The sequence below is a fragment of the Dromiciops gliroides genome, chromosome 4 (assembly GCF_019393635.1).
Source record: "Dromiciops gliroides isolate mDroGli1 chromosome 4, mDroGli1.pri, whole genome shotgun sequence".
NCBI classification, from domain to species: Eukaryota; Metazoa; Chordata; class Mammalia; order Microbiotheria; family Microbiotheriidae; genus Dromiciops; species Dromiciops gliroides.
Window position 1 is genome coordinate 482,853,554 of NC_057864.1, and position 27,146 is coordinate 482,880,699.

General features: G+C 50.2%; 1 protein-coding gene across 5 annotated transcripts in view; it reads right to left on the reverse strand.

The window, feature by feature from the left end:
* Positions 1–21,604, reverse strand: part of VPS8 (VPS8 subunit of CORVET complex) — a 161,729-nt gene extending 140,125 nt beyond the window's left edge. For 2 of the 5 annotated variants that reach the window (XM_044001872.1, XM_044001869.1), the window contains exons 1-5: positions 11,128–11,254; positions 10,785–10,998; positions 9,987–10,055; positions 5,482–5,612; positions 4,372–4,465 (exon numbers count right to left, since the gene is read on the reverse strand). In XM_044001872.1, coding sequence (XP_043857807.1) covers positions 4,372–4,465; positions 5,482–5,612; positions 9,987–10,055; positions 10,785–10,937 — 447 coding nt within the window. In that variant the 5' untranslated portion in view covers positions 10,938–10,998; positions 11,128–11,254. Of the gene's footprint in view, positions 1–4,371; positions 4,466–5,481; positions 5,613–9,986; positions 10,056–10,784; positions 10,999–11,127; positions 11,255–21,276; positions 21,406–21,539 lie in introns of those variants that run through there. The other 3 variants (XM_044001871.1, XM_044001870.1, XM_044001873.1) reach the window with 3 other exon arrangements.
* Positions 21,605–27,146: the final 5,542 nt, after the last annotated feature.

Genomic DNA, 27,146 nt, shown 5'->3' on the forward strand with positions numbered 1-27,146 from the left:
GGGGTCTCAGAAGGCATTGCGAGCTAAAAGGGCCCTCTAAACTAACACAATCTGAATCACTTAAATCTATCCACACACTCCATACATCAAACCAAACCCCAAAGAGTGAGACTCACTAGAACAAGAAAAGAATGCGACCATGCCCACATTTCTTCCATGGCTGCTTTCCAAGGCTGGAGGCCTCAGGACGTCCTGATGGGTCATTTTATAACCATGAGTATGGTTGAAACCACTACCCCATACCATCGTCCCCCAAGGGAAAGGAATGCGATATCCCTTACACGTTATGCAGTTAACCTGGACAAAAAAGTGGATCAAACAAGGGGCAGGAACGCTCTTCAACGTGGATGAGACAACAAATAGTGGAGAGAAGACTGAGCTGTTCAATACTGGACCAGAACAGAAGGAACCAAAATGGTAAAGAGAACTAATGCATGACATCAGAAAGGAGAGTAAGGACGGCACCTGGGCGGCCTCAGTGAGCCCACGTAAGATAAAACTGCTCAGCCGCCATCAGTGACCTTTGAGTAGCAGCTGCTCAGCAGGGCTGCAGAAGAGCAAAGGGGTTATCACAAAATTTCTATTTGCATACACTCTAAAAGATTTCCTTCCTTTCTGAAGGTTTCCCTCCTCCCTCCCTATCCAGGGAGCCATCCTTTGTAACAAAGAAGAAAAAACAAAGAGGGAAAGCGCAGTTCAGCCACACTAAGCAGACGGGTAACACACGCACTGTTCCGGCTGCCCTAATGTTCAAAACGGAAAGAAAATAATCTACAAACAATAGGACAAAGAGCTTGAGTCCAACACTTCCTGGCCCGACTGGAGAATGTATTTGATTAGAATGCCTTATTGAGGAGACGGCTAAGGGAACACCTGGGAGGGAGGCAGAGTTCCCGGAGCCAACTCACGCTTAGTGAAATGAGGTCGCACTGGACTGCAGTGACAGGGCCGCTGTCATAAAGTAGATAGAGTCTGCCCAGGTTTTAGCAAAGGCCCAGGCAGAGCCTTTCAAAATATTCTCATGGAAGAGATGGTACAAGTTGGATGGCTGGACCCAAAGACTTACTATTATTAATGGTTTGATAGCGCCTTGGGCAAAGGTCTCCAGTGAAGGACCCCAGGGATCTGTGATTAGCCAAATGCTATTAAGAAATATTATTGATGACTTGGGTAAATGCATGAATAGTATCTTTATCAAATACCAAAGACATAAAACTGGGAGGGATAACTAATGCACTGGAGAAGAGAGTCAGAATCCAAGAAAGATCTCAACCAGCTTGAACACTGGGACAAAAAGATAAAGCTGAATATAGACCAATGTAAGTCTTACACTTGGGTTCCAATAATCAACTTCAGAAATGCCAGATGAGAGAAGCATGGTTAAATGATTGCTTGCCTGAAAACAATCTGAGGGTATTAATGGACTCTAAGCTTAATATAATTGCAACCTAAAAAGCTAACATAACCTTGGGTGTCACTTCCTCAAATGGGGGTGGGGGTGATAGTTCCTCTGTATTCTGCTCTAGTCATATCACATCTGCAGTTCTGGGTTCAGTTTGGGGAATCCCATTGATAAACCAAAGTGAATTGAGAGGAGGGCAAGCAGGAAAGTGAAGGACCTCCTCCAGGTCATGACAAGTGAGGCCAGGTAGAAGAAAAAGCTCAGAGGAACATGGCAGTTATCTCTAACCTCTGGGAGAATGGGTGAGTAGTTTTCGTTGGGCCCCAAAATGCAGATGGAGGAGCAATGGGTGGAAGATCCAAAGGCTGAGAAAAAATGAGCAGCAACTAGAGCTGGTCAAAAGGAAGATAGGCCACCTGGGGAAGCGGAGGTGTCCCCCTCGCTGGGGGTCTTTCTTTCCTCAGAGAGCAGCTGTATATGCTCCCAGGATTCCTTCCCGAGTGTGGCTACAACCAGATGCCCAGTCCACCTCTGTGATGATGTCAGTGGATCAATCAGTACAGAGGCCAAGAGACCAGAGACCCAACTGGTAATTGGAAGACACACAATGACACCGTGACCCAGGGAAGCAGTTTCCACGTGAGTAGACCAGAGAAATCTAGCATGGAGCTGGAAGAACAAGGGGAAGCAAGCCCCTGGAAGCTATTAGGAGATCACCCTTTCTGCCTGAGAAAAAAGAAGCTTCCTTAAAACAACAGATTTATCTCATCATTGTTCAAGGCCTGCATTCTCAGCCCATCTCAATTATTCAAAATATTTTTAAACTGAACAGGTGGGTCAAATGATTGCTCTGCTTTGTCGTAATTTAGGGAAGAATGGGTTTCATCACCTACATGAGGATTAGATTCAGAAAGCACCGTGGAAATGTCATCCCTCAACAGGTGGTTCCCATTCCAGCAAAGAGGAGTAAGTCCCTACCCAGAGGCAGAGAGTGGCAGCTGCCCAAGTTCCCTCCATCATTTGCCCCTCTCTCTAAATGGGCTCCATTTGTCCACAAAACGGCTCGGCAGCAACACCGTGCATGCCTTGGCTGCAATGTGTGCCCAGGCTGCAGGGATGGTCCAGACGTTGGCCATCTGGTACAAGATGCTGCTTCAGTAAAACTCCAATAGGGAATGAATGCTTTTAAGGCCTCCTGATACCATCCCAATCCCACACCAACCTTGCACCATCGCCAAAAAGCAAAGCATTTCTTTCTAGCCCAAAGATAAAGTGCAAAACAGCCATTATACCCTGAAAAAAGGACACCCAAATCTGAGTTACCATCTCCAAAGCCTGCCATGATTTAAAAAAAAATAAAGATAATGACTAGGAAGCTGGGGAAATCAAGCTACATGGAACACAGACCCCACGCCCCACAAGAACCCCAGAGGACAGACACTCCAATACCGTCACTTTTCTAGATAAGAAAACTGAGCCTCAAGATGGAAAATGCTCCTACATCCAGAAAAAAGAACTGTGGAATCTGGATGCAGACTGAACCAGACTGTTTCTACTTTTTGTTGTTTTCTTTCTTCTTTTTTGAGTTTTTTGTTCTGATTCTTCTTTCCCAACATGACTAATGCAGAAATATGTTTAAGGTGATTGTACATATATAACCTATATCAGATTGCTTACTGTCTGGGGAAGGGGGGAGAGAGGAAATTTTAGAACTAGAAATCTTATAAAAATAAATGTTGAAAACTAAAAAAAAACCAAACCACCTGAGTCTAAGTGAGGAAGTGCCTTGCCTGGGGTCAGAAAGACAGCAAGTGGCAGAGCCGGGGTTAGAATCTGACCCTGAGGCTCTGAATTCAACACTGTCTCTACCGCACCATGATGCCAGGTCCTAGGCATGCCAGCTTAAGGCTCTGAAGTCGGATGTGTGCTTGTGAAACGGGCAAACAAAAGGTCAGGCAAAAGACTGATTTCAGTTGTTTCAGTTGCGTCCGACTCTTCATGACCCCATTTGGGGTTTTCTTGGCAAAGATCCTGGAGTGGTTTGCCAGAGGAAACTGAGGCAAATGGGGTTAAGTGACTTGTCCAGGGTCACACAGCTGGCAAGTGTCTGAGGCCAGATTTGAACTCAGGTCCTCCTGAATCCAGGACCAGTGCTTTATCCACTGCACCACCTAGCTGCCCTCCCCCTTTTTTTTGGTGGGGCAATGGGGGTTAAGTGACTTGTCCAGGGTCACACAGCTGGCAAGTGTCTGAGGCCAGATTTGAACTCAGAAAGAGGAGTCTTCCTGACTGGAAGCCCAGAGCTCTGTGCACTGTGGCGCTCCCTAGTGGCCCTTGGGTAAAATATACTGAATCTCTTTTCTTTGGCAAGGAAAGATTTCTATTTGACCTCAGCCTTCCAAATCCTCTATTTAAAGGCACTCAAATTCTCTCCAATCCATAAAGCTGAACTCGCCTTCACTCTCCTGCGTGAACAGACCAAGCCAAGGCCCATCTCTTGGAAGGAAGCAGCCTCCCCCACATGGACGCTCTGCTCCTGGAGGAGCTGAGCTAACAAGTGAAAAGGGAGGAAAGGGGCCAGGATCAGAGCTGTGGTCTCCTGAGGGGGGAGGAAGAGAACAGACAGCCAGGATGTGTCAAAGGCAGGATCTGAACTGAGAAGCCCCTAGCTCAGGGGCTGCTCTACCCATTCCACCACACTGCCTGCCTGCCTCTCTTAAAGGAGACACAAGAAAACGATCCCTGTTTTGGCTTGCTCCCACCAGCCCGCCCTCCCTGAACTGGGCACTGAGTAGGTGCGTTTCCCCTCGAGACCTCAGTAACGACCTGTGTGTTAAAATCCAGGCACACAACATCGCGAAGTCAGGCTCTACCCGTGAGCCTGCAGCAAAGATGGCACAGTGCCCGCGGTTCTGTTCCTTCTCACTTCCGTGGGCCCCAGAGCCAGGGGAAGGAGACCCCGTACTTACGGCTGCAGAGACGATCTGGGCCGAGATCCCTTTGAGCAGCGAGTGCCGCATGACTGAGCCGTGGAGTGAAAAAGAGTCAAGAAGTTTCTTCTTCCTAAAGAGCCCAAATAGGAGACTGAAGCTGAGGGCAGCCCTGCGACATTTGCTGGTTCAGCCCACGACGCCCAATCCCATGAAGAGGCTTCCCGGCTGGCCTTCCCTGGCTGCCCCTCTTGGGGGGGGGACGACAGCAAAATCAGTGGTGAGCATTCCTGTGATGCCTGACAAGGGGGAGGCCCTGTCCTCCTCCTGTGACACTGTCACCCCCTGGCAAGCTGACTGTGAAGCGTCCCCTATCCTCCTGGCTCCCCCATCCCCCAGGCCATTTCAGGGAAGGTGCCCGGCTGGGGTCAGCTCCTGGAAGGAAGGCCGGGCCTGAGAATCACCTTCCCACACTCACTCTCGTTCCCGCTGGGCTTTCCTCAGTGCCCCCCCCAAGGCGGATTACGCGCCAAGGAGCAGCACCCGAGAGCTCCAGAACTGTCATGGCCAAGACATCTAAAGAGTTACAGACGTACCGACATCTGCCCCAACCTGGAGAAGGCACGTGAAGTCAATAAATCGCATGCATCAGGCTTTCTCCATTCTCTGTTCTTTTCATGTTCTTCCCAGGAATTTGGGAAGAAAAAACCAGTCCAAATGGAGTTATTTAGGGTCAAAGGTCTTCTTTGCATCCCTTTAATCATCTTTGGGCTTCTCCTCTGAACCCTCGCGGAGGGAATACAGGAATGCTGGGGCTGCTTTTAAGGGGGGAAGGAGGGAGTGGGGCAAACAGGGCCCAACTTCTCTTCCCCATAACAGGGTGCTGGGCTGGCCCCCCTCTGAGAGGTCACCGACCCAGGCTGCCGGGGAGGGGAGGGCTCCATGGTTACCGCACTCATGATGCACCCCCGATCCTCCACCATTTCCAAGCCCTCTAAAGCCCAACTAGTCTCTTACTTCCCATCAAGCTCCTTTCTACTTCCTCTGCAGAAACACAGACATGCAACTTGTCGATGACGCCGTATATAACTTCAAAATAATAAGCAAACAGTCCCTGCGTCTGCTGGACGGGCCTAGATGCCTCCTTACCTTTTCAGATTGGTTCGATCACCACTGTCCGAGCTGGCCACTGACGACGTGTCGTAGGAGTGGGTGTCGAAAGTGTCAATGTTTAACAGAGTGGGGTCCTCAAGAATGAAGGACTCATCCTCATCGTCAGTCTAAAAGACGGGAAGGAACACGGTCACCACACCGAGTGCTTGTGCCGAGGATGAGAAAGTCAAGGTCAGATTCATGGGCAGAAGCACAGCCACATGAACAACCCAAACAAGGCACAGATTGCTGAGTTCTTCCTCTCAGCCACATTCATCCCGGGATGTGGTTACGAGGGAGGTCCAGGATTATCAGTGAAATGTCGAGAGGCAGCGTGGTAAGGTGAATACCGGGCTGGCCTCCGACTGCAGAAGACCCGCGAAGGCCTGCCTCTGACACACACCCCGACTCAGCAATCCTGGGCGCTCCCCTTAGCCCTGTCAGTGTGCCCAGAAACTCTCCAAGGCTCTTAAAGAGAAGCTGATGATCTACACTGGACACGGGAGGCTCTACACTGAGAGGTCCCTAGGCCAGTGAAATCACATGCCTGGACCCCAAAGCATCTCCCTCTAGCAGAAGCTGTGAGTAACACTGTCGTTTGTACAGTCGTTCACACGTGGTCCCCCCTTTAGACTGAGCTCCTCATGGGCAGGGACCAACTGTCGCCTTCCTTGGCATCCCCAACACCTGGTACGGGGTCGGCCCATAGTAGGAGCTTAATAAATGCTGCCTGGCTCACTGACTGCTTTCCTCTACTTAGGGTGAGAAAACCCACAGCACAGCAAGCAGAGTGATCTGTGACTTTATGATTCGTTTTGATTTCAAAACAGAGATTCTCCACTAGTTAGTGCCTCACAGTTTTAACAACTGAAGGACTACATCAATGTATCCTTCACTTGTGTCTTCTATCAGGAGACTAACATGTGGCCAGCACATAGGAGGGGCTTTAAAATGCTTGGTTTTTTTTAATTTTATTCATTTTTTTTAAATGCTTGTTGACCAAGATAAGGTCAAAATGGGTACGTGATTTAAACATAAAAGGTGAGACCATCAGCAAATGAAGGTAGCATGGAAATCTTACCTGTTATAGCTACAGTTAAGGGAAGAATTTATGATCAAACAAGAGATAGAGAGGGTCGCAGGAAGTAAAATGGATCATTCTGATTATGTTAAATTTTAAAAGTCTTGCACAAGTAAAACCAAAGTAGCCAAAATTAGAAGGGAAGCAAGAACTGGGGGAAATTTTTTTTTTACTCCAAGTTTCAAGTTTCTCTAATAAAGGCCTTATTTCTAAAATATTTAGGGAACTGAGTCAAATGTACAAAAATAAGAGCTGTTCCCCAATAGATAAATGGTCAAAGAATATGAACAGGTAAGTTTGCAGAAGAAGAAATTAAAGCTATCTATAGTCATATGAAAAAAATGCTCAAAATCACTATTGATCAGAGAAATGCAAATTAAAACAACTCTGAGGTACTACCACACACTTATCAGATTGACTAATATGACAAAAAAGAAAAATAACTGTGGGAGGAGATGTGGGAAAATTGGAACACTAGTACACTGTTAGTGGAGTTGTGAACTGATCCAGCCATTCTGCAGAGCAATTTAGAACTATACCCAAAGGCCTATGGGGCTGTGCATACCCTTTCATCCAGCAATATCACTGCTAGGTCTCTATCCCAAAAAGATTAAAGAAATGGGAAAAGGACCTATAGCCACAAAAATATTTATAGCAGCTCTTTTTGTGGTGGCAAAGAATTGGAAATTGAGGGGAAGCCCATCAATTGGGGAATGGCCAAACAAGTTGTGGTATATGATTGAGATGGAATACTCTTGTGCTATAAGAAATGATGAGAGCGGTGGTTTTAGAAAAACTTGGGAAGACTTATATAAACTGATGCAAAGTGAAGTGAGCAGACACAAGAGAACACTATACGCAATAACAATATTATTGTACAATGATCAATTGTGAATGACTTATCTCTTCTCCACAATACAATGGGACTAAAAAAATTACGAAGGACTTATGATGAAAAATGCTATTCATCTCCAGAAAGAAAAATGATGGACTCTGTGTGCAGACTGAAGAATATTTTCTTTCATTTTCTTGGGTTTTTTTTTTTTTTTTACAGCATGGCTAATGTGGAAATATACTTTGCATGACTTCGTATGTATAGTGGGCATTATATTTCTTGCCTTCTCAATAGATGGGGAAGGGATCAGGGAGGGAGAGAATTCTGAACTCAAAATAAAAATTTTTTTAATGCTTATTGATTTGACTATCCCCACCATTCACCCAAACTGTGTCTACAAGTCACTGTAACTTTTAAAAAATTGTTTATTATAAACTAGAAAATTATCAACAAACATGAACATTTTGATATACAAGGACCAGAAAATACTACATACAGCTTGTTCCTTTTCATCCATATTCAGTTTAATTTGGCAGCACCAACACTGCCCTCCTTGTCTGTGTCCCCTCTTATCCCCCCTTTTCTTCTCTATATTTTAAAAAACATTCCATCGACACTTTTCTTTCTACTTACCCCTCTTTCTGTGTCTCTATCCCTACTGCTACCTGCTCTTACTCTTCCCCCTCCCTCTTGGCTCCTGGAGGCAGACTCTACTCATCCTCCTCCACCCCTCAGTCTTGCCACATAGCCAGTGCATCTTCTTTCTTTGTCTCCCACTCCTCAGTGGCCACAGGTTGTAACCCGCTCACACCAACCACATGCCCTTCCATCACATCTTTAGTGCTTCGGAGGCCATGCCACATCTGTCCCAGAACTCTGTCACACAGTGACACCAGCAAGAAGCTTGTAGTGAGAACATGGGCCTTTGAGGTAACGGGGTCAGCCAGGAGCGGTACAGTTTCCTGAAGGGGATCCAGGCTGCTCCCCTCCTCTTTTACTCTCCAGGCCCTGCTCACTGTCCACCCGCCCCAGATGTATGCACATCTGGACAAAGTCTATTGGATGAAATCTGGTCAACAGATGTCCTTCATCCACTTGATCTTTCCTGTGTGGATGGTCAGGGCCACTCCCGGAGTGATTACAGATCGCTTGCAGGAAGCTCTGCAATGTCTTGGGACTTGATGAAATCAAAATCAGCACATCACCCACAAACAAGAGCCAGGGACTTACCAGCCACAGACAATTCCTCCTCAGAGTAGGCCTCTACACTGGGTGTCCTCCATCACCGTGGCTAATACTTTCGGCATTTTATGCCTTGTCGGAGGGTCAGTGAACGGGACCATTTCTGTTGTTTTACCCTCCAAGGGATACTTAATGATCCTGCTCTATGAGTGGTAGACACCTTGTTGTAAAAGAGCCTGTAAGGTGGCTTTTGCTTCTATTCATGCTTGTAAATCAAAGCAGCAGAAAGAACACTGGCTTTAGGATCAGAGGAAATGGGTCCAAAGCCAGCTTCTGCTCCTTCCTGGCTGGGCTACGGCTCCCTCTCCCCTCCCCCATCAAGTCTTCTCTCCAGGCTCGGCAGCCTGGGCTCCTTCACCCTCTCCTCTTAGGGCACATCTCCAGACCCCGCTGTTGGCTCTCCTCTGGACACCCTCTAGTTGAGGATGCCGGGCCCCAAACTAATACTAAGCTGGTGCTGACCAGGGCAGAGTCTCCTCAGTTGTTGACACTATGGGGCCTCTGCAGGGAAGCTGAAGGCTGTGCCAGATCTTGCTCAGACTAAGCAGTCACCTGGAATCTCCTCATCCTTCCCAGGGACGCTGCCGGGCAGCCACACCTCCCCCACCTTGTACCAGAGCAACCGTTTGGACTGGAACTGGAGGCCGTCACACTGATGCCCACTAACTTCTTCATTTTAGCCCATCCATCCCTTCAGCCTGTTGTGACCTTTTCTGAATCCTGTCATCCCTCCGGGCAGCTCTGAGATTTCACACTGGCAAACCTGAAAACAGGCCAACTCAGATTTCATCAGAATCATTCACCAGAAACTCTGCAGCACCTGATTAGAGAATCCCACCCCTCCAGTGCAGGAGGTCGGAATCCTGTGTACGTCACAGCCCCTTTGGCAGACGCATGAAGCCAATGGATTCCTCCTCAGAATTGAGCTTTAAATGCAAAAGGCTAATGACATACAAAGCAAGTCCATTCTGCTAAAATGCAAGCATCAAACCATTCCTTAAAAACGAGTTCACAGACTCCCTGGTCTACACTCTTTGGACTGGCCTCTTCTGCCACCTGAGCCTTCACCTACACACTCACGGATCTAGACAAGGAAAGAGATCTCTGATGCTCTCGGCAGCTTCTTGGTAGTGAGCGTAACCAAGACAAATTGTGGGACTCTTTTCTATTTTTCTTTGGGAGGCTGTGGAAACAGCCGGGGGATCAGAGCATGGAACACTCACATGGAATCACGGTAAGGCCCTAACCAAAGTCATCCATACAGACCACAGCCTCAAAGGTGGACTCCATGTCAAATGACAGAAATAAAGAACCTTCATCAAGACGACGACGATGATCACCCACCTCATTGAGGATGCTTTCTAGGGTGGGAGGGGTGTCCACCTGAGGAATATCAAACTCCTTGTCATCGATCTAGAAAATAAAAACAAATGGACGGGCAAGTCATGACATGGCTCTTCTCTCCTGTCAAGATGGCGGTTAGGGGTTCTGACTGATCTGGGGGCAGGACAAGGGACCTGAGCTGCCTCATCGCCCTTGTCCAGGCTAAACCAATGTCAGTGACCCCTGGGCTCCGGGTCGAGAGCGAGACAGACAACCACCTCTGCCACCCTGACACTCAACTGGTAACACACTGGCCGATGAGCAGCGCTCAGCAGGCTCTCCACCCCCCTTCCCACCCCCACCCCCACCCCCTTCGTCCCACAGCTGGAAATCTCTGCTCCCAGTAATTATCACAATCCCAGAGGAGTCCGTCTGAATCCTGCGAAGGCCCAGTGAACTCATCAGTAGAGGAAAGTCCCAGAATGGAAATACCTTCCCCGGATGCAGACTGGCAACCGGCGGGCACCTCAGTCTCAGAGAACTTCCTGGGACGCTGAGGGATCAGGGGCTGTGCCCAATGTCCCTCAGCCAGTGTGGGCCAGAGGCAGGACTTGAACCCAGGTCTCTCTGGCTCTGATCACTACAGGATGCTGCCTCTCACATAAGTGCTCCACAAGGCCTTTCCTGAGGTCCAGCTTTTTGCTAAGAGGTATCGTCTGGCCACAGACACACAAGCACTCGCTATCATCAGAACTCCAAGAGCCTGTGCAGGGTCTCCTGTGTCAGTGATCATTGCTTGACCGCAGCCTGAGCTCTTACCAGCTCACTTCTGAACTCCAGACCCTTGTCCAGGTCTATGCAGGCGAGTGTGGGGAGTGAGGCCTCCAACGCCTGGGTCAGGCCTTCCCCGACCCCTCCTCGGGGCGAGGGGGCTGACGCCTCTTCACACTCCAGATCAATCTCGCTTGCCATCTTAGCTCCCGATCACAGCATCCAGACAGGGCCAGGCAGGGTCTGTTTTCTCTCTTCGGATCTTTTTCAAAGAAAGGAGAGAAACCACACAAGTTACATTCCCTTCAGTTTTCAGTTTCCTAACAAGCTGGATAAGTAAAGCCTCTGTCAGAACAGCGTGGAGTCAGGAAGACTCGGGTCCAAATCCCACCTCAGACTCTTGTTCACCGGGAAACCCTCGACAAGTCCATTAACATCTCTGAGTGAGCGTGTCTTTTAATGTTGGAGTCCAACAGCTTCCTCACCTGGAAGATGGAGGGTTGGAGTCACCGCCCACAAGGCTTCTTCAAGCCCTAAACCTAGGATGCTGTGACTTCATTACCAGGCAGGCTCTATCCCAAGGCCTTAAGAGGAAAGGGTCTCCACCTCATCTAAAACTATGATCCTGGGATCCTGTCAACATTCAAGTGTTTGAACGCGGGCAAATAGCCACCGACACCTTCCCTAGTCATAAGCGAGGCATCGCTGTTCCTCCTCTGTTGCCGCTCGGCTCCCTCAGCCCTGTCCTCCCCCAGGGACCACCTTCTAAGTTGGAAGAGCCTCACGAATCCCACACCCAGCCCAGATGCTGACACTTCCCATCTCCCCACCTTGGAAGCACTCTCCTCTCTAGACCGGCCATGGCTTCAGTCCTAACCAAGCATAAAACAGTCAGTGTGTGTGAATTAGTAAGTGGGAGATGGAGGGGGGAAAGGAGGGATGGGTCAGGCCAAAAGAAGCCAGCAGCAATGGACTAGGGGCCACAACTGAAGGCCACCCCACGGCTGCCATATTCCCCCCTCCCACCTGTAACATCTTACCTCCTGATAGCTCATGAATCAACTGAGACTCATAGGGACTATGTGTGGGTGTGTACATGTATGGGGACACAGGAAAGCTTCCAGAGCAAACAGGCTGGTCTTAAGATGCTGGTGACCAGGCTCGCAGGGTCAGACTGAGAGATGAGAAGGACCTTGGGGGAGGGAAAGGGTCATGTGGTCCAACTGCCCGCCTTCAACAAATGAGGTGAGAGTACTCAGGAAGATGGGGCCCAGCTTTTTTTTTTTTTACCTCCACTGAAGACATTGGGTAGAAATGGGCTGAAGTTAGAAGGGTTCTGTAGCTACCAGGAAGACTCACTTGATGCCTGGCCAACCCTGGGCCCGTCCCATCCCCCAAAATCCCTTCCAGTTCTATATCTGTGACCCTCTGCATGTCCTTAAATATCAGGGCAGGTTCATAAGGAACATGCAGAATCTTCTCAAGAAGATTCTGAGACACATGTGTGTATGTATACACACACACACACACGCACACACACACACGCACACACACATACGCACGCACACATACGCACGCACGCACACACACACCACCCCAACAGTCAGATTTACAGATGATGTAGATTTCGAGACCCTCAGCCCCTTTCCCAGCAGTCTGCCCCACACAACGCAGACCCCACAGGATGATGGCCCCCTAGCCATAGAATTCATCCTTAAGTGGTCAGCCTGCTGGCAATGAGCCTCTGGGCACACTTAGCTCTGCTAGTACTCAGAAAGCAGACTTGGTCAGCTGCTAGGACCATTCTCAAAGCTTTCCAGCATGGAGAAATCAGCCATACCTTACCTACCTGTATATTGTAATGATTGGAGTGACTTTACAATATACATAAGAAAGTATACAAAGGATGAGAGAGACTGACAGAGACAGAGAGATAGGAGACAGAGACAAAGACAGAGACAGACAAGGAAACAACCAGGCCTGGAGAGGTTACAAAAAGTAGCTACTGGGGGCAGCTAGGTGGCACAGTAGATAAAGCACCAGCCCTGGATTCAGGAGTACCTGAGTTCAAATCCAGCCTCAGACACTTGACACTTATTAGCTGTGTGACCCTGGGCAAGTCACTTAATCCCCATTGCCACACACACACACACACACACACACACACACACAAAATAAAATAAAAAAAAACAAAAAGCAGTTACTGGCTCCTGACTCACCTTTATCAAGACCTCCCTTCAGCAGGCCAAGGGCCCAGCTGCTTATATAGGGCTGCATTTAAAAAGTAAATTACAAATGATGGATAATCATAAATACTATATGGCCATCTGCACAGACAACAGGCATATATTTCTGCCTCCCTCCCAGTCTGGGATGGCTTGGGTCAAGTTCTGTATCCTTATAGTTTGAGGCCTCCGGGTCCTCCCAGGTTCTGCCGTGCGGACGGGGCTCCAGGATGGCCCAGACAACAGCCCAGGGCTGCCTTCCTGGTACCAGTCAAGCTAAGTAGACGAAGAGGGTCATCGCCATTTGGGGATGAATTCTGGGACCACGTTGGTACATGAAACAAATAAAAATATGAAGGCGACCCTCGCATGTAGCCCCTTCTGCTTCTGCATCGCTGGTGGCAGAGTGGTGGACAAAGAGTCACTAAGAATCCACGTAGGTTCTAGAGCACTTGTAAACTTGGCTCCTCATACCCAAAAGTCTTGGTGCAGCTTCAAGCTCACAGACCTCAGGATACCCTGCATATAAAACCTTCCAAAGAAGGTTGGACCTTCACAACTTGTCCTAACATTTAAAGAGGGTCAAAGGTTCACAGATATAGGACTGGAAAGGACTTCTGAGATCACCTAGTCCAGTCTCTTCCTTTTACAAAGAGGCCCAAAGAGTAGAAGGGCCTACCCAAGGTCCCCCAGGGAACTTCTTAGGCTCTCCCCCTGCAGCCCATTGGCTGGTCTTGGTGTCTTTAGAAACAGATGGAAGACTGAGGCCCCAACTGCCTTGACAGCATCGCCAGGGCCTCTCCAATTCTAAATCTGAGGTCCTGGAATCCCAGCTGCCCCACCCTGCAGCTGGACAAAAAGCTCTGTGATAGGCTGGCACCGCAGCCGTTTATCGCACAGCTGTATCCATCCAAGCCGAGTGATGTGGCCCCTCTGTTCTCAGATCCCACCCCCAACACCGTGACGTTTCACTAACAAGCCATCAGGGAGGGCAGAGGGCTGGCAGGATGGAGAACAGCACCCAAGCACCCACAGCATTTCATGTCAGCATCCCCAGACTTGAGGTGGCTCTGAGATTCCCCCGAGATGGAGCAGCACTGCCCTCTGAAAGCTGGACCTCCTTGGGAACCCTCAAAGACACCTGGGGTGGGGGGACAGGGCTGGGGGGTTCAGGTCATACATTGTCTGTCAATCGATTACACACATCTAAGTACTTAGCAAGTGGGGTTTTTTATGCTGATGACAACATATGGGAAGTGCACTGTTACTCAGTGTGTTCCAGCGCTTCACTCTAGTCCACCATGATGCCTCAGAGCTAGAACAGAGTGGCCGTCAGGGGCGTTTGGAGGTCACGGCATCCAGTCGATGGATTTCACTGAGCCAAGGTCAGAACTAAACGGAGACAACCCCCCCCAGTTTCCTCCTTCCTGGCCCAGTGCTCCTCCCTCTATTCCGGACTGGTGACCTAAGTGCTCTTCGGTCACTCGCATCTAGCCAATCATTTCCCTTCTGATACACGGGTAGCTTATGTTCCTACCTCCCAAACCAATCCCTCTTTAAAAAAATAAATAAACAAAGGAGAACCCATTCCACAATGGCATTTTTCCTTATTTTTTTTAAAACCAACCAGTGGCCAACCCGCCCCAAAGTTTTATGACACACCAAGAAGCTAAGAGTCTCTCCCTTCCAAGACTCTTCAACTAAGTGCTTCACTGCAGCTTACAGGTGGCTGATGAAATGCCCCCTCGTGAACTCTTAAGAGAACACCAGCCTCCCCCGTCATTGCTCAGGCTTACAAACCATATATCATTTAATTTTTAAATGCAAGTCTGTAATTAGTTACGCCCTTAGTCTACTGAAATCACGTAGCGCAGGAGAGAGCCAAGATCATGCTAAAGATGGGTTGAAAGATAATACTACCTTGCCCCAATCTCTGCAGACCCAATATCTGGTAATAAAAAGGGAATAAGATTGATCTATGAGGTAGAAATGGGTCTTTACAAAGCCACTGCTGCTACCACCTGCTGGAGGGTCAGTCTATCTGCCAGAAGTCTCTCCCTACTCCAATCCATGATCTATTCAGTCACTCAAGTAATTTTCCTAAAGCCAATCATGGTACCCCCAACTCAGTAACCCTCAGTGGCTCCCTATGGCCTCCAGAATCAAATACAAAATGGTGTCCTTCATAACCTGCCCCTTCTCCCTCTCTAGTCTTCTTACACTCTCTGGTCCAGTGACAGCGGCCTCCCTTCATCTCTTGGCTCTGAGTTTCCCTGTCTGTCCCCCATGCCTGGAACACCTCCTACAGCCCCACTTCCTACAAGAAGCCTTCCCCAGCCCTCCTGGTTCCAGTGCCTTCCCTTCGTTCATTATTTCCTATTCCTCCTGTGTCTAGCTCATTTGTACAAGTCTATCTGCTCATTGTCTCCCCCATTAGATTGTGAGCTCCCTGAGCCCAGGGACTATCTTTCACCTCTTTTTGTATCCCCAGCACTTAGCCCAGGACCTGGCACATAGTAGGTACTTCATATGTTTACTGACTGACCAACTGTGTTCTTTCCTGAGCACTAGAAAACTGCCTTCACAATAATCAGTCCAGATGCATCTCGATCTTTCCTAAGGTCAGTCTTTTCCCCATAAACCAACAAGTGAATATTAAGTGCTGAAGGCACAGTGCTCTAGTCGACCAGCATTTGTGAAGCACCTACTGTGTGCTAGACCCTGTCCTGAGTGCTGAGGATCCAGAGAAAGACAAAGACGGTCCCTGCCCTCGAGGAACTCCTAGTCTATCGGGGCGACAACAGGCCAACAACTGGGTACAAACGAGTCCCAGAACAGCTAAAACAGGCAGGATCGACAGAGGGAAGGCGATGTAGCCAAGGAGGGCTGGGAAAGGCTTCTTAGCTGAGACCTGAAGGAAGCTGGAAGGCCTCAAGTGTGGAGGGACAGCAGAGCTGGGGGAAGGCTGGCATGCCTGCATCGAAGAGGAGGCAGAAAGGTAGGGAGTGTCCAGGCTATGAAGGGCTTTATGTGCCAAGCGGAGGGTTTTCTGTTGATCTGGGAAGCCCTGGGCAGCCAGTGGTGACTAGTCTTGTTTTAGGAAGATCCCTCTGACAGGGAGAGTCTTGAGACAGCTACACCGTCCCCCGTCCCCTGTCCCCCCCCACCCCCCAGCAGCTACTGCCTGGGGGGCAGATAATGAGTTGAGTTTAAGACGTCCACTGGACATCCAGTTGAAGATGTGTGACAGGCAGCTCACAATGAGCACCTAGAACAGGGTTTGAGGGGACAGGGCAGAAGGAGACACAGAAATAGATAAGGGAGCCATTTGCACAGAGATGAACACTGAAAGCATGGGAGGTGAGATCACCAAGAGAAAAGACAGCCCAAGATGGGGTCCCGGAGACCCCCCTAGTTAGTGGGATGACTTGGGTGAGGGTCCAGCAAAGAGATAGAGCAGTCAGACAAGGAGCAGGAGAACCAGGAGTCAGCAATGCCACGAAAACCTAGAGACAAGAGTCTGAAGGAAAAGAGGGTGCTCAACAATGTCCAAGGCTGCAGAGAAGACGAGAAAAGGTCATTGGCTCTGACAATTAAGAGAGCCCCAATAACTCTGGAGAGGTAGCGGGTTTGGGCCAGACTGCAAAGAGTTAAGAAGAGAGTGAGAAATAAGAAGCGGATTCTGCCTTCTCAAGGAGTCTTAGCCCCAAGAGGGAGAGGAGACAGGGGCCAGCAGCCAGGAGGACAGACAGATCAAGTACAGGTTTCCTGAGGATGGGGGAGCCATGGGCATGTTTGCAGGCAGCAGGGAAGCTGCCAGGAGATGGGGTCTGCAGGTCAGTAAGAGAAGGGACGATAGCGGAGGGGAGCAATCTGCTGAAGGCGGGATGAATGGGACCCTTTGGGTACACAGCCCTCTGTGTAGGAAGAAAGAGCTGCAGAAGGCATCGGAGCTGAGGGAGACACCGAACAGGGGGAAGAGGGAGATGTCCACCAACCACTTCCATGCTTTCAGCAGACTAGGAAGCTGGGGGAGGGGAGCTCTAAGAGTAGGGGAGGACAGCTGAGATCGTCCCATGTAAACCTGCAGGGGCCCCAGTCAGCGGGTTCCTACTTGTCTTCTGTGGAGTGATGGCGGGAAGCCAAGGCTGGCGTCTGGCAGGACAAGAGAGCAGAGGGAAGAGGACAGTGTAGACGTGGTTCGCTATGGGGTCATGCTGGGGAATGGAAGAGAGCATAGCCAGTGCAGGGGTGATGGCCTAGGAAAGAACCAAGGGCACTGGAGGTCACAGCAAGGACCTAGAACAGGGTTTGAAGTGATGGGGCAGACAGAGAGATGGAGAGATGACAGAGCATGATCAGTGTTCCTGAGCACAGAAGCCTGGCATCAGTATTGGGGATCGAGGTCCTCCCCCCATTCGTCTGCCATAGCAACTGAGGTTCTACCCCTCCACGTTTGCTTGTGGGGTTTTTGTTTGTTTGTTTGTGGGTGTTTTTGCGGGGCAATGAAGGTTAAATGACTTGCTCAGGGTCACACAGCATCAAGTGTCTGAGGCTGGATTTGAACTCAGGTCCTCCTGAATCCCGGGCTGGTGCTTTATCCACTGCACCACCTAGCTGCCCCTGCTTGTGGGTTTTGTGAGTGTCGGGAAGAGTGAAGGCAGCACAGTGCCATCCTGGTGCCAACCCCCTTCACTTTCCTTTCCCATGAAAACTAACACTGTCCTTAGTGTTCCTGATGACAACACCTGGTGACCCTGGCCAATCCACCTCCCCAAGGTTGCTGTTAATGGGGAGTAAGAGAGAGTCAATAGGGGACAAACAAATGGGATGGTCTGTCCATCAGAGCAGGAAGCTTCATCACCTTCAGGGGCATCCATTCACCTCCCCACTAAGCACGGAACTGGTGGGGGCTGCGGGTTGGCCCAGAGGGATGCAGAAGAACAGGACAAAAATGGGAATCGGTCAGGGGAGCAGTGAGTGGGGCCAGCACAGAGTCCTAGGTACACCAAGAGAACAAGAGCCTTCAGGGGCTCCCTGCTGCCAGCTACATGAAGTATGAACTCCTGATGTTGGCATGTAGGGCCTGGCACAAGCAAGGGACAGGCAGGATTCAAAAGTAGGGCCTGACTCTAACATTGTCACTGGTTCCACGGCCTCCGCTACCCCAGGACTTGTGTGTCTACATCTGAATCCATTCACACTTCTTGCCTTCACCAACTGAACAGGACACAAGTAATCAGACGCTGCCCTGGCCGTCCCCAGGCCTCCCCACCTCATCATGTTCTTGTTCTAAGACCTGGCCAGGCTGGAAGGGCCTTGCCTCTCACGGGCCTGATCCCACGACTGATCGGCAGGCACGGAAGCGTCAGTGCTCCATCTGTGTGCCCCTCTGTAGGTAGCCTCCTTGGGGGGTCCTCTGGAGGCTCCGCCATTCGGGCACCAGACTTGGTGCAGACACCAGAGCAGCCCCAGAGATAGAGGAGCCTCAGCCTCCCTGATGACAGGCAGAGCCCCCCACGGCTGGGCCTGGCCATGCTCATGCAAACATGTCCTCAATCAGACTTGAACAGAATTCGGGGCACATACTGACCACCCACATCCGATCACAGGTCATGCCAAAGACAGGCATGCACACATCACATGCACAAGCGCGCGTGCACACACACAAACACACACACATGCAATAACACTGTTCACTCACAAGTAAGTCTGCCCAAGCCCAGCTGGCTTAACAAAGCCTAGCTCTGCTATCCATACATCTGCCCACACTACCCCCGCTTTGTGCCCCCTGGGAGCCCTCCCTCCACAGACACTGACTCAGCAGCCTGGAATGGTGTGAAAAACTGCAGAAATTCAGTCCTGGTTCCCTCTCATTTCCCCTCACTGGATCTGTTTCCTCATCTCTAAAATGGGACCGTGTTGTGCTTGCCTGCCGGCCAAACATGCCAGGATAAAGAGAACTGCATAAAAGCATTCTGTAAACTGCAAAGAATGGGAGCTGGCACCATGACTTCCCCTTCCAAGAGGAAGGTGTGAGGCCCTCCCGGATCCTCACGCCTTCCCTTACTGACTGCTGCCTTAGCCAGTAGCTCCTGAGGTGCATGTCTTACTGTCCCCAGGACAGTGGGGGATCCTCAAGAACGAGGGACACCACACCCTGCAGGCCACGCCCCTCCCTCCAGGGGCCTCGGCTAGAAAACCAGGGAGTCTGACCAAGGTTGCTTCAGATCTGGAAGAAAGAGCAAGACACTAGCCCAGGAGGTGGGGAAGCAGGGACGACTGCTGCCATTTAACAGAAGAAAAGACGCTGGGGAGACAGTGACATCAAAGATCGGAGGGCAAATCCTGGCTGCCTGTGGGACCTGGGGCAAGTGAGACCAATGGGGCATTCATCAGGGGTGCCTAAGAGCCAGGGCCAGGGCTGGATGCTGGAGCCTGGAAGAAACAAAGGAGACTCTGCCTGCCCTCAAGGAGAGTACTGTCTCCTGGAGCAGGAAACACAGACTGAGGCAACAAGAAGGCGCTAATCCGTTCTGGAAGGGGGGACAGACCAGCAGCTCCCCCGAATCTGAACGGGGCCTCCAGTAATAACAGCCAGCACCTGGTGTGGCTCCCAGGCCTTCAGGTGGCTTGGCTAATTCTTTGTGGAATCAAGGACAAAACGCGGCAACCCTGCAGCACGTGCAGGTAGCTCTGGGAAACTGGCCCCAAAACAGGGTCTGACGGGGAGAGTGTCATAGCCAGGCCATCCCTACACCTGGGCCAGACCGGGCCCAATAGGATTCCTTTTTAATCCACTCACATCCGATGGCCAACACACGTGCCTGAGTGATGGAAAACGGCCTTTTACCAAAGGTTCCCAGCAAGCCCTGGACTTATCCAAGGATCCCTCGGCCAGCCTGGGACAAAGGGGCGTAGATTCCACAGGCTGCCTCAGGCTTCCACCCCAAGAGAAGCCGCCCAGGCCTGAATCCGCCCAGGCCTGAATCCGTAAGGCCCCTGGGGAGGCCCCTGAGCCTCATCAGGGTCCCCGCACAACTCCCTCTCAGGCAGTAAAGGTTACAGAGAAGGTGTCTCCCCCACCCTACCCCCCGGGGTGGAAGGAGTTTCCACAATGGAAGTGCCCTGCACCAATCAAACCCCCAAAACCCTGTCACCCCCCCCCCCCATGAGCTTTTCTTCCTTCTGAGCTTATCATCTCATCCCTGGATCACTCTCTTAGGCTGTGGAAGGAGGAAGGGAGAGGAGGGAGAGGGGGAGGAGGGAGAGGGGAAGGAGGGAGGAGGGAGAGGGGAAGGAGGGAGGAGGGAGGGAGGGGGAAGGAGGGAGGAGGGAGGGAAGGAGGGAGAGGGGAAGGAGGGAGGGGGGAGGGAGGAGGGAGAGGGGAAGGAGGGAGGAAGGAGGGAGGAGGGAGGGAGGGAGGAGGGAGGGGGAAGGGGGAAGGAGGGAGGAGGGAGGGAAGGAGGGAGAGGGGAAGGAGGGAGGAAGGAGGGAAGGAAGGAGGGAGGAGGGAGAGGGGAAAGGAGGGAGGAAGGAGGGAGGGGGAAAGGAGGGAGGAAGGAGGGAGGAAGGAGGGAAGGAGGGAGAAGGGAGGGAGGAGGAAAGGAGGGAGGAAGGAGGGAGGGAGGAGGGGGAGGGAGGAGGGAGGGAAGGAGGGAAGGAGGGAGAAGGGAGGGAGGAGGGAGAAGGGAGGAAGGAGGGAGGGGGAGGGAGGAGGGAGGGGGGAGGGAGGAGGGAGAAGGGAGGGAGGAGGGAGAAGGGAGGAAGGAGGGAGGGAGGAGGGGGAGGGAGGAGGGAGGGAAGGAGGGAGAAGGGAGGGAGGAGGGAGAAGGGAGGGAGGAGGGAGAAGGGAGGGAGGAGGGAGAAGGGAGGGAGGAGGGAGGGGGAGGGAGGAGGGAGGGGGGAGGAAAGGAGGGAGGGAGGAGGAAGAAGGGAGGAAGGAGGGAGGGAGGAGGGGGAGGGAGGAGGGAGGGAAGGAAGGAAGGAGGGAAGGAGGGAGAAGGGAGGGAGGAGGGAGAAGGGAGGGAGGAGGGAGAAGGGAGGGAGGAGGGAGAAGGGAGGGAGGAGGGAGGGGGAGGGAGGAGGGAGGGGGGAGGGAGGAATTAACAGCCACAGGGCTGGATGCCGGGGTTCTTGGGCAGGACTGACCCTCCACCTGCTCCAAGGAGAGGGAAGGGGGCACCTGGCGGCTCGTTCTCTGCTTACTCACACCGGGAGGCTCACTCCCTGTTGTCATCCTCACCAGCACGGGAGGCTTATTACCCCGAGGCTGTCAGGACCTTTCCCGGCCCCTCCCCCCGGCCCCCTCTAACCTGAGGAGGGGTCTGGCGCCCCTCTCTCCGCCCCCGCAGCTCCCCACGCCCCGAGGGCAGGGGCGCCGCCGGCCTGGCCAGACCTACAGCCTCCGCGCGCGCGCTCCTCCCACCCGGGGGCCCGGCTGGGGCCTGGTACGGAAGCCGGGAAGCTCCCGGCCGGAGTCGCTTCCCCCCCCCCCCCCAGCACACTCCCTCCCCCCCACCAACCCGCGCGCTTCCCCCCTTTCCCCCTCTTTCTGGTCCACCTCAGGACGAGTTACCTGCCCCCTCTTCAGTCACGGCACAGCGAGCCCCGCCCCCTCGAGAGTACGCATGCGCAGTGCCGGCCGGAAAGCTTCCACTTTCTCTTCCTCCTCTCTTCTCCCTCCTCCTTCCTCAGCGGCTCCAACCACGCCCCCATTTAAAGGGCCAGGCGTCTCTCGTCTCTTTAGGCTTAGGCGTCTCGTTAGATACTAGACCCGGAGCTAGGAGGTCCTCTGAGTCAATTCTCTCGTTTTACAGAGGGTGAAACTGAGGCCCAGGAAAGCAAAGTGACTTTTAAACACAATCTGATAAATAACGATAGTTTGTGTGTGTATTTATATGCATGTAGGTACGTGTGTCCCTGTATTATAAAATATCTACCTATGCACACAAACATGCACACACAGGCACAAGCTTCCATGTGTGTATACATCCACGTGCTCGGGCGTATCTACATTCATGCATGTGCGTCTGTATGATGCATTGTATACACGTGTGTGCCTGTGTCTGTGTGAAGCTCTGGACAGGCATCAGGTGAGCGTGTTCTTGGAATCAGGAAGAGCTGGGTCCAACTCCCACCACACACACTTCCTCCTGGTAGGACCCAGGTTGAGTCATTTCCCCCACACACCCCAAACTCACTCTGCCTTAGTTTCCTGATCTGTAAAACGAAGGGACTGGATGTGACGGCGTCTCCTGTCTGGTCTAGCTCTAAATCTATGACCCTCCAGCCAAGACTTTGCATGGGATCTCACTTGATTTGCAGACCTGATCTCATTGATAACAAAGATGAGGTGAGAAGAGAGAAAGCAGCAAAGCAGCCATGGCAGGAGCAGGAGTTAGCTGCTAGAGAGTTGATGAGTGCAGCAGGGGCCCAGCCTGGAGGCAGGGACCCAGGTGTTCTAGATCCAGAATCGGAAATCTGCCCGGCATCTAATGCTTCACTTGCCTCTTTGTATTACCCGCACCCATCACGGCACCGGACATAGCATCAGCCCTGAATAAATCCATCCTGATCCATTGATGGATGGATAGATAGATTGATTGATCACATCAATGTTCCTGCCCCTGGAATCTCTGAGCAGAGACCCTTCATCAGGGAGTAGAGCATGAGAACCCTCATCTGTTTATGACACCCCCATTGGGCCCCATTCTCCCACCCCCTCCTGCCTCTCCAACAATTCTGGATAGCTCCGTCTTCAGTCACCCAGCTACCAGTCTTCCAAGTAGTAGCTACTGCCTCACAAACTAATTGGTAACATCTTGATGATAGCGGCTGAAATGCTGCAAGAGTGGTTGTCTTTTTTTTTTTTTTTTGCAGTGACTTGCCCAAGGTCACACAGCTAGTGAGTGTCAAGTGTCTGAGGCCGGATTTGAACTCAGGAACTCCTGAATCCAGGGCTGGTGCTTTATCCACTGCGCCACCTAGCCGCCCCAAGAGTGGTTGTCTTTTTAAAGGGGACTACTAGAGAAACAATTTGAAGCCAAAGGAATGACTCTCTAATGGTAGAATTTTAGGCACTCTCTGGTCAGCAGCTGGGGTCAGGGTGCTTTTCAAATCATCACACATAGGAAAGGATCACCTCCACCCACAAATGGCACAGAGGGATTTGGAGGCAGATTTGGGCTCTATTACCTGCCAGCCATATGACTGGCAAGCCAGCTTCCATAAATATGGAGAGAAAAGCAAAGCTTTCCTTACTGTTTCTCTAGTTTCCACCTGGATTGGGGTCCCCTACAAAGAAGAATCATAGGAGCCTAGAGCTAAAGCCAGAAAAGACCTCAAAAGTCAGCCAGCACACCCCATTCCACCCCCATTTTACAGAGGAGAATACTAGGGCTCGGAATGTTGGAACAAGGTCACAGGGGTCCTAAGTGGCTGAACATGGATTCCCACTCATGTCTATCAGGTGACAGGTTCAGTGCTCTCTACCGTACCACAGTGCCTGTCTGGGGTAGGAGACTAGTGCCTGGATCTTTATGTGGAATGTCATTGTCCTATTGAATGGGGCTCTTTATTTTTATTTTTCTTAGTGAGGCAATTGGGGTTAAGTGACTTGCCCAGGGTCACACAGCTAGTAAGTGTTAAGTGTCTGAGGCCAGATTTGAACTCAGGTACTCCTGACTCCAGGGCTGGTGCTCTATCCACTGCTCCACCTAGCCGCCCCGAATGGGGCTCTTTAAAAAGACAGGCTAAAAAATAAGAAGACAGGCTAGCCAGCTTGACAGGAGGAACAATCAATCACTAGAAGCAATGCCAGGTCCTGGGCTGGGCACAGGGCACATAAAAACAACAATGAAACCATCCTTGCCTTCAGAAAGCTTACATTCCAACAAAAAGACACATAAGTAGATATAAAAATAACTACAAAATCAATATAAGGTGGAATAGACCCGGCTGAACTATACTAACATTTCCCTCCAAACAACTTTAAAATAACACCTTGAATAAAATTTTAGAGCCACAAAGCTTCTCTGAAAAGGTCAAAGAAAGACATCTTTCCTGAATAAGAAAACTTAGGATGTCTTGCAGGAGAGGGCTATGACACTGGAGTGGGCACACACACATACACACACTTAGCTGGGTATAGAACTCTATCTCACCCAATAGGGAGAAAAGAGGGGAAGAGCATAAGAGATGGGGGAGGGTTGAGAAGAAGGAGGTGGGGGGGGGTGCAGCACTGGCCCTGTATTCAGGAAGACCTGAGTTCAAATCCAACCTCAGACACTTGACACTTACTAGCTGTGTGACCCTGGGCAAGTCACTTAATCCTCACTTCCCCACCAAAAAAAAAAAAAGAGAGAGAGAGAGAGAGAGAAGAAGAAGAAGGAGGTAGGATTAAAGGAGGCAGTGGTTGGATAAATAGAGGAAAATTGAGGGAAATGTACAGTCAGTGAATGGGAATGGGAATGGGAATGGGATGAGCTAACCCATAGAATGGAAGCAGATGGCAGAATGGATTAGAAACCAGAATCCAACAATAAGTTGTATATAAGAGACATACACACACAATTGAAATGAAGAGCTGGAGCAGAGTATGTTATGCTTCAACTGAAGTGAAGATGGAAGTGTTGTCAATCATGATCTCAGACCAAGCAAAAGCAAAAATAGACCTAATTGAAAGAAATAATCAGGGAAACTATATTTTGCTAAAAGCTACTAGACAGGGGCAGCTGGGTGGCACAGTGGATAAAGTACCAGCCGTGGATTCAGGAGGACCTGAATTCAAATCCTGCCTCAGACACTTGACACTTACTAGCTGTGTGATCCTGGGCAAGTCACTTAACCCTCATTGCCCTGCAAAAAAAAAAAAAAAACAAACAAACAAGGGGCAGCTAGATGGCGCAGTGGATAGAGCACCGGCCCTGGATTCAGGAGTACCTGAGTTCAAATCCGGCCTCAGACATTTAACACTTACTAGCTGTGTGACCCTGGGCAAGTCACTTAACCCCAATTGCCTCACCAAAAAAAAAAAAACAGAAAAGAAAAAAAAAAACCAAAAACGATGAGGGGAATTGGTTTAAAAAAATTGCAAGACCTATATGAACTAGTAAGGGAGTAATGTATAATAAGGTTGGAAAGGCAAGGTGGATGGGAAGACTTATATGAACTCATGCAAAGTGAAATGAGCAGAACCAGGAGAACATTGTAACAGTAACAGCAACATTGTAATAATGATCAACTGTGAAAGACTTGGCTACTCTGATCAGTACAATGATCCAAGACAATTCCAAAGGATTCATGATGAAAAATGTTCTCCACCTCCAGAGAGAAAACTAATGAGCTCTGAGATTGAAGCATACTTTTTTTAACTGTCTTTGTTTGGCATTTTCTTGGTACTTCTTGAATGTGTTTTCTTTTGCCACATGGCTAATATGGAAATATGTCTTGTATGACTTCCCATATGTAATCAATATCATATTGCTTGCCTTCTCAAAGGGTGGGGGAGGAGCAGGAGGGAGGGAGATCATTTGAAACTCAAAAGTGTTTTAAGTGAATGTTAAAAATTTACATGTATTTAGGAAATATTTAACAAGGTAAATAAAAAAAAATTTTTAAGGTATGGCAAAGCACAGTTGTGAAAAGAGAACTGTTTATGTTTGGTCCCAGAGGCAATAGGGAATTATAGGAGTTTATTGAACAGGGGAATGGCCTATACTTAGGAATATCCCTTTGGGTGGAGGATGGGAAGGGAGAGAGTAGAGGCAGAGATACCAATTAGGAGCCCTTTACATTCCAGCAGTAGAGTCATGTACATGACTGTTTCTTCCTCCTCAATAGTATAAGTGAGGGGCAGCTAGGTGGCGCAGTGGATAGAGCACCAGCCCTGGAGTCAGGAGTACCTGAGTTCAAATCCGGCCAGACACTTAACACTTACTAGCTGTGTGACCCTGGGCAAGTCACTTAACCCCAATTGCCTCACTAAAAAAAAAAGTCCGTGAGAGGTCATAAGGGTGCTTGCCATGGGAGTGGAGACAAGGGGATCTATTCAAGAGATGTTTTGAAGTAGAATCCAATAAAACTTGGCAACTGATTGTATATAGGATGTAAGAGACAGTGAGGAATTGGGCATGACCCCTGGGTTAGGAACATAGATGGATAGAAGAAATAGAAATAGGCAGGGCATCGAGGTGCAGTGGATAAAGCACTGGCCCTGGATTGAGGAGGACCTGAGTTCAAGTCCAACCTCGGACACTTGACACTTACTAGCTGTGTCCCTGGGCAAGTCACTTAAACCTCATTGCCCTGTCCAAAAAAAGATAGAAATAGGAAGCTTTGATTGTGAGGGAAAGATAATGGACATGTTGAGTCCGAGATGCCTCTGGGACATCTAATTGGCTATGTGCTGGAAGCAGTTGGTGATGCAGCACTAGAGCTCAGAGGAGAGACTGGGGCTGCATCTCTAGATCAGGGAGTCCTCTGCATGGAGATGTTAATTAAATCCTTGGGAGCTGATGAGGTCACAAAGAGAGAGAGAAGAGAAGAGGGCCCTAGGGAGAGCTTTGTTGTAGATCCTCAGTTAGGGCATGGGACTGAGAAGTCAGTCAACAAGCATTTATCACATGCCATACCATGTTTACAAAAGCTCTGGAGAAACCAAGAAAAGCCAGAAAAGGTCCCTGTCATCAATATACTCACCTTCAAATGGGGGAGGCAACATGAAAATAACTGAATGTGGAGAGAATGGTGTCATAGAAACCTGACGAGGACCATCCAGAGGAGGGTGGTCAGCAGCAGCAAAGGCTGGATGATGGCAGATTCAAGGTCCTTAGACTGGGCAATTAAGAGATCATGGTTTGGGACAGCTAGGTGGTGCAGTGGATAAAGCACCGGCTCTGGATTCAGGAGGACCTGAGTTCAAATCCAGCCTCAGACACTTGACACTAGCTGTGTGACCCTGGGAAGGTCACTTAACCCTCATTGCCCAGACTACAAAAAAGAGATCAAGGGTGACAAGAGCTTGGCTCCAGTTGAGTGCTGAGGTCAAAGCCTTATAGCAAGGTGTTGAGGAGTGAGCGAGGATTTGAGGCAATGGGTCCAGACAGCTTTGCTCAGGCAGTGGATAGATGGAATGGAGGGAGAAATGTAGGTTACAGCTTGAGGGGGCCAGACCACCCAGAGG